General features: G+C 33.5%; 1 protein-coding gene across 1 annotated transcript; it reads left to right on the forward strand.

Moving 5' to 3' along the window:
* The first annotated feature begins 3,105 nt into the window (after positions 1–3,105).
* LOC134237054 (E3 ubiquitin-protein ligase TRIM36-like) lies at positions 3,106–4,773 on the forward strand. Its single transcript, XM_062719137.1, has 2 exons — positions 3,106–4,273; positions 4,463–4,773. Exons 1-2 carry the CDS (start codon positions 3,106–3,108, stop codon positions 4,771–4,773), a joined length of 1,479 nt encoding a protein of 492 aa, XP_062575121.1.
* The last annotated feature ends 1,379 nt before the right edge of the window (positions 4,774–6,152 follow it).

A 6,152-nucleotide genomic window follows, 5' to 3' on the forward strand; every position in this document is an offset into this window, starting at 1 on the left:
CTTTTAAATGCTCCGAACAAAAACACTATAGTGAAAGAAGTCAACGTAAACTTTAAAACGCCAATGAATTGTACGCAATGATCTTCAATGTTTTGAAAATGGAAGTACATGTAGATATAAAAAGAATTTTCCAACGACTGACACAATGGAAGCGTATCGAACACTTGAATGTCACGTGAGAAAAGTGATTATAATATCAAACGGGTCACATGGACTGACACTCGGTGACTTGCTAATTTAGTAGCTAACTCGAGCGAAGTTTGGGTACATTTTTTTAAAAATTAGATATGAGCCGCAACTTGACCAACATTGTCCTTTGGATATGTATAGGTTTAAAGTAAAATACACATTCTGTGCAAATAAGAAAAATGGTCAAGTTGCGGCTCGATGTAAACAAAGTCGTTGAAAACTGGTATGCATATGAATAACAATAGAAATGAGCCAAAACTGTAAGACCCCCGTCTCAAAAGGTAGTGTCGCTCGGTATTATTTAATACTTTCATGTAATATAATACACCAAAACCTGCTCTTAAGACATTGTTTAATACCTATTAAACATAAAGAATGACTGCACTTAAGCTATGAGACTTGGAACCCGATGTTTTGCGCAAAATAAAATTCCAAAATTCATTAAATTTATGTTTAATAGGTATTAAACAATGTCTTAAGAGCAGGTTTTGGTGTATTATATTACATGAAAGTATTAAATAATACCGAGCGACACTACCTTTTGAGACGGGGGTCTTACAGTTTTGGCTCATTTCTATTGTTATTCATATGCATACCAGTTTTCAACGACTTTGTTTACATCGAGCCGCAACTTGACCATTTTTCTTATTTGCACAGAATGTGTATTTTACTTTAAACCTATACATATCCAAAGGACAATGTTGGTCAAGTTGCGGCTCATATCTAATTTTTAAAAAAATGTACCCAAACTTCGCTCGAGTTAGCTACTAAATTAGCAAGTCACCGAGTGTCAGTCCATGTGACCCGTTTGATATTATAATCACTTTTCTCACGTGACATTCAAGTGTTCGATACGCTTCCATTGTGTCAGTCGTTGGAAAATTCTTTTTATATCTACATGTACTTCCATTTTCAAAACATTGAAGATCATTGCGTACAATTCATTGGCGTTTTAAAGTTTACGTTGACTTCTTTCACTATAGTGTTTTTGTTCGGAGCATTTAAAAGAAAAGGGGTATTATTTTGCCGATTACATGCTGTACATATAGCAGTGGCGGATCCAGAAATTTTGAAAACGGGAGCCCGACCAGTTTTAGGTCAGGGTAGGAGCCCACAGTCACACCAAAAAAAAAAAAATAAACTTTTTATTTTATTTTTCCGTTACTAATTAATTTAGTCCACAATTATTATTCAAGATAATTAAGATAAAGTGAAAATGTCATTTTTTTAAATACATGTTGTAGGTTCGAACACATAATTTATAATTATTTTAAGATTTAGTTAATTCGCTGCTTGACAGCAAATACTACATGAGCAGTGAGATTTTAAGTATTACAATTTTAAAAGAACGTTAGATAGAGAAAATTATGCAGTGCTTGATAATGTAGAAGCCGAAATTCATTTTCTTTAATGCATTGTCCTTTGTACTCTGAATAAAGATCAAAACTCTTTTGGAAATTATCTCTGTCAGTAATCAAATGGCATCTCATTTATGGATTTATTGTGTGTACTTATTTCAGATTATCCTATAGACAGGTTGCAAATTATTTTTCATTTACGCTAAGACAGTCCATTATGTTCAGAAAATAAAAATGTATTTCAGTGTCATTTTCATCTACCAATAATTCTTAAAAAAGACACTACAAACCTAAGCGTACAAAATGCAGACATATATTTATCACAATTTTGTTTATTTTTATGAACTTTTTGTTTTTCTCTTAATGTTCTGCTCTTTACTTACTTTACTTACTTACGTGGATACAAATTAATGAAATTATATGCATGGTTATAAATCATTTATTTTTTGTACACAATGAACACAAAACCCTCCTCTCCGCCTTTTTCATATTTAATGTAAATCAAATACGGAAAACCATGTGCTTATTATTCATTTCCATGCGATTTAAATGTCTCCGCCCCTTTGCTGCCACCTTAAAATCGAAAGCGGTCCAGTTCAATTTTCCGGAATTTATGGCTTAAACATGTTCTTTTCAATAGCGTTGTATGTAATTATAGAAATATGCATGACGGAAAATTCTAGAAAAAAATATCAAAAACATATGCTTGCACATTAATCATAGATTAATTTAGCGATATATTGCAATGTTAAGCTTAAAATGGGTAACCGAAAAGGTTGCAAATAACGCCCTTAAGTGCAGTCATTCTTTAATGAATTTTGGAATTTTATTTTGCGCAAAACATCGGGTTCCAAGTCTCATAGCTTAAGTGCAGTCATTCTTTGACATTTTCCATAACATAAAGATAACTACTACATTACATATCATATAGTGATTTGTTGAGGGAAAGTACCGGGAATAGAAGGGTGCTCCTTTGGAACACAACCTCTAATAGTGCTTAAGCAGACCTTTTACGGAAATCGCTTTATTATATTCCATAGTTAGATCAGCGAAAAAAAAACAGTGTAAAAATAGATGCGTTTACTTCTATTTATCAAGTATGCTGGAAAAGTATGAGAACAGGGATGGCCCTTAAGTACTTTAAGATTTACTGACGATGGACTCCATTAATAATATTAAGATTAGCTACGGAAAATGATAGAAGGATCAATTTCAAAAAGCATTTAAAAGCGAGTTTAAAATCGATATCTAATGTTCAAAAGCTTTGAAAATATAAATTATATTCTATTAAATCTATCTAATTTTTCCATTATGAATTAAGAATATCATCGTTAAATTAAATTTTAGTTTTAAAATAAATCATTGAAAAATATTCTTGCTGGTTGACTACAGTACAGCTTTCGATATACTGTACCTCAACTGTTTATGTTTTCTTTCCCCAACAACTTCCATACAAACGTAATCAAAATAAAATAAGTTAATTATTTAAATTCTTTGAAATGCCTTTTCTATAATTATTATGCTTTTGTAATTAAAAAGTGTCTTCTGATGATGTGACATGGAGCCCCTGGACAGAGCTCAAGAAATCCTCCTCTGTGACCTGTGTCTTACAGCCGCATTACAGAGTCATTGTGAACTTTGTCAGATTAACCTCTGCAAAGCCTGTGTGGTGGAGCATCTCTCTGATTCATCGGAAAGACACAATGTTGTACCATACAAACATAAAACTTCTGCTCCTAACTACCAAAAATGCCCGAACCACACTCAGAAACATTGTGAACTTTACTGTGAAAAATGTGACATTCCTGTCTGTTCTACCTGCATCTCTTCCGATGAACATCATGGGCATAAGTTAACAGATATCTTACAGAATCCTAGATTCATTAAAGAAATTTTAATGATGGATTTTAAAGAACTAGAAAATAGAATATATCCTACCTATGAAAAAATTGAAGCAAATTTAAACTCTGAAAAACTGAACATGGTAAAACATTATAAAAAACTGACAACAGCTGTCACCAAAAAAGGAGAAGACTGGCATAGAAAAATTAACAGCATTGTCAACAAACAGAAATCTGAAATTGATGAAATGAAATCAAAACATCTGGCTGTTTTAAATAAGCAGGAAAATGAAATTAAACAGATGTTATCTGATGTGAAACAAACTTTGTTTAATCTGAAGAAAATACTTGATTCAAATGATGTCTCCGTAGCTTCTACCTACAAATCCAGGAATGCTGAATTTAGAAAATTACCTCCTAAATTTAGTATATCATTACCAAGTTTCTCTCCTCATCAGATCAACACAGACCAGCTCCGTCAAATGTTTGGTTCTCTTTCGTCATTTTTTGTAACAACAGATGAACATGGCTACACAATGAAGACACCAGAAGCTGTATCCTCTACTTCAATCAAACCACTGCTTGATAAACCAGAGATTTTAACCAACATAAACACTGGATATGAATTCCTACGCAAAGTTACCTGTCTCAGTGATGACGAAATTTGGACACGCGGAGAAGACAGAATCATGAAACTTTACAACATGCACGGTCAACTACTGGATACAATCCAAACCAAGTCAGAGAACCATCCACGCGACATAGCAGTGACAAGCAGTGGAGACCTAGTTTATACTGACCCTGATACAAGAACTGTAAACATAGTGAAGAATAAACAGATACAGGAAGTGATCAATCTTCGGGGGTGGGAGCCTAACTATATCTGTAATACCTCCTCTGGAGACCTCTTGGTAATTATGAACAGTGCTGATTATGAAAAATCAAAAGTTGTCCGTTACACTAATTTCACAGAAAAGCAAACCATTCAGTTTGATAGTAAAGGTAAACTTCTCTTTTCATCTGGTGTCTTCACAAAATACATCAGTGAGAACAGGAACCTGGATATCTGTGTAGCTGACCGGGAAGCCAGTGCTGTAGTGGTTGTTAACCAGACAGGAAAACTCCGATTTAGATACACAGGTCATCCCTCTACTACCAAGGAATCATTTTATCCAATTGGCATCACAACAGACAGCCAGAGTCACATCCTGACAGCAGACTCTCTAAATCATTGTGTTCACATCCTTGATCAGGACGGACAATTCCTCTGCTACATTGATAACTGTGATCTACAGTATCCATGGGGCTTATGTGTAGACACCAGAGACAACCTCCTTGTAGCTGAGTGTAACAGTGGTCAAGTGAAGAAAATCAAATATATGTAAACAATTTGGTCTACGATAGAACAATTTCTAAAACGAGTATACATGTATAACAAAAAAGCTGCTGAAGCAAGACTATCAGCAGTCTCATTTCAAGTAATTATTTCGTAAATTCTTTGTGAAAATTTATGAGTAATAATTGTTCTTATTATTATTCTTTTACCTGGGGTTCAGATGAATGCTCAATAATAAAAGGTAAAACGGAATAAACGGAATAAATTGATAACAGCTGATTGTAGAAACTACAAATTGCGTTAATTAAAGAAAAGCATACAAATAAAAATTATAAAGGTATAATTGTGATATGTTGCCTCCCTATGCACTGCACACTGAATAGTTGTGATTCTACTGTAATTTTAATTTAAGTGGTATGCATTTAGATCTTCTATACATGTAAATTGAAGCCTACGGCATTTAAATCGAGTTAAATATAATTCATTCAAGACAAATTAAATTAACACTTTAATTGCATACAAAAGAATTGCAAACAACTTAAGTCTCCTTTAAATTCTTACGGATTGCTGAGTTTGTTTTTAACAATATATACATACCAGTGTAGTAGGGTTGTAAGTTCTACTTCATGAAGAGCATGTTGGTCTAGTAGTATTTCATGACATACATGGAATAAAAAGTTATGTTGACTTTTATACAAACAATTAAATAATTTCCTTATTTCTTATGTCTAGTGTACATACCACCCAGAATATTTTCATGTGAGTTTATAGTCCAAACGACATATCCCAATACTCTTTTTTGTATTTTAACTTCAATGCTCTTGGATATCAAAGTTTGTTCAGGGTTTACTAGGGGCCTAGATAACAAGGTTTGGCTACATCTGTTAACCTAATATTGGACTTTTACGAGAAGCACTGACTTTTACAGTTTACTGTTTACTTGGACATTTATACATGTATCATCTACAGAGTTACAGAATTGATATGAATAAGAAACCCTTTCTAGTGGTCATAGTAATAGTGTTAGGGGCACTTGTTTATGAAGGACTGGATTAGAGGGTAGGGTGGTTTTCGTTTTTCTAAATGACAACTTATCTGTGCTTTAAGATAGCCCTTTATTTTCGTTGAATTAAATGTTGAGCTTAATATTTATATCTTAAAAGAGCTTCCGTACAATGTCCTAGTTTGAGAGTTATTCGTCAACCGTAAAAGTCAGCGCTTCTCGTAAAAGTCCAATAAGCATAGGAAACCTTCTTCAAAAACTTTTAGCTTACCCGAGCCGAAGGCTCAAGTGAGTTTTTTATCATATTTTGTCCGTTCGTCTGTCTGTCCGTCCGTCCGTCTAGCTGTCTGTCTGTCTGTAAAACTTTTCACATTTTTTAATTCTTCTGAAGAACCACTGGGCAAATTCTAACTAATTTTGAAAAA

Source organism: Saccostrea cucullata, unplaced genomic scaffold, assembly GCF_032062105.1.
Source record: "Saccostrea cucullata isolate Sc308-1 unplaced genomic scaffold, CSIRO_AGI_Scuc_v1 ctg3339, whole genome shotgun sequence".
NCBI classification, from domain to species: domain Eukaryota; kingdom Metazoa; phylum Mollusca; class Bivalvia; order Ostreida; family Ostreidae; genus Saccostrea; species Saccostrea cuccullata.

Coding starts and splice junctions, on each gene's coding strand:
- LOC134237054 (XM_062719137.1), top strand. CDS start 3,106: ATGGAGCCCCTGGACAGAGCTCAAGAAATCCTCCTCTGTGACCTGTGT. Junction 4,274..4,462: donor GTGGGAGCCTAACTATATCT/GTAATACCTCCT, acceptor ATATCTGTGTAG/CTGACCGGGAAGCCAGTGCT.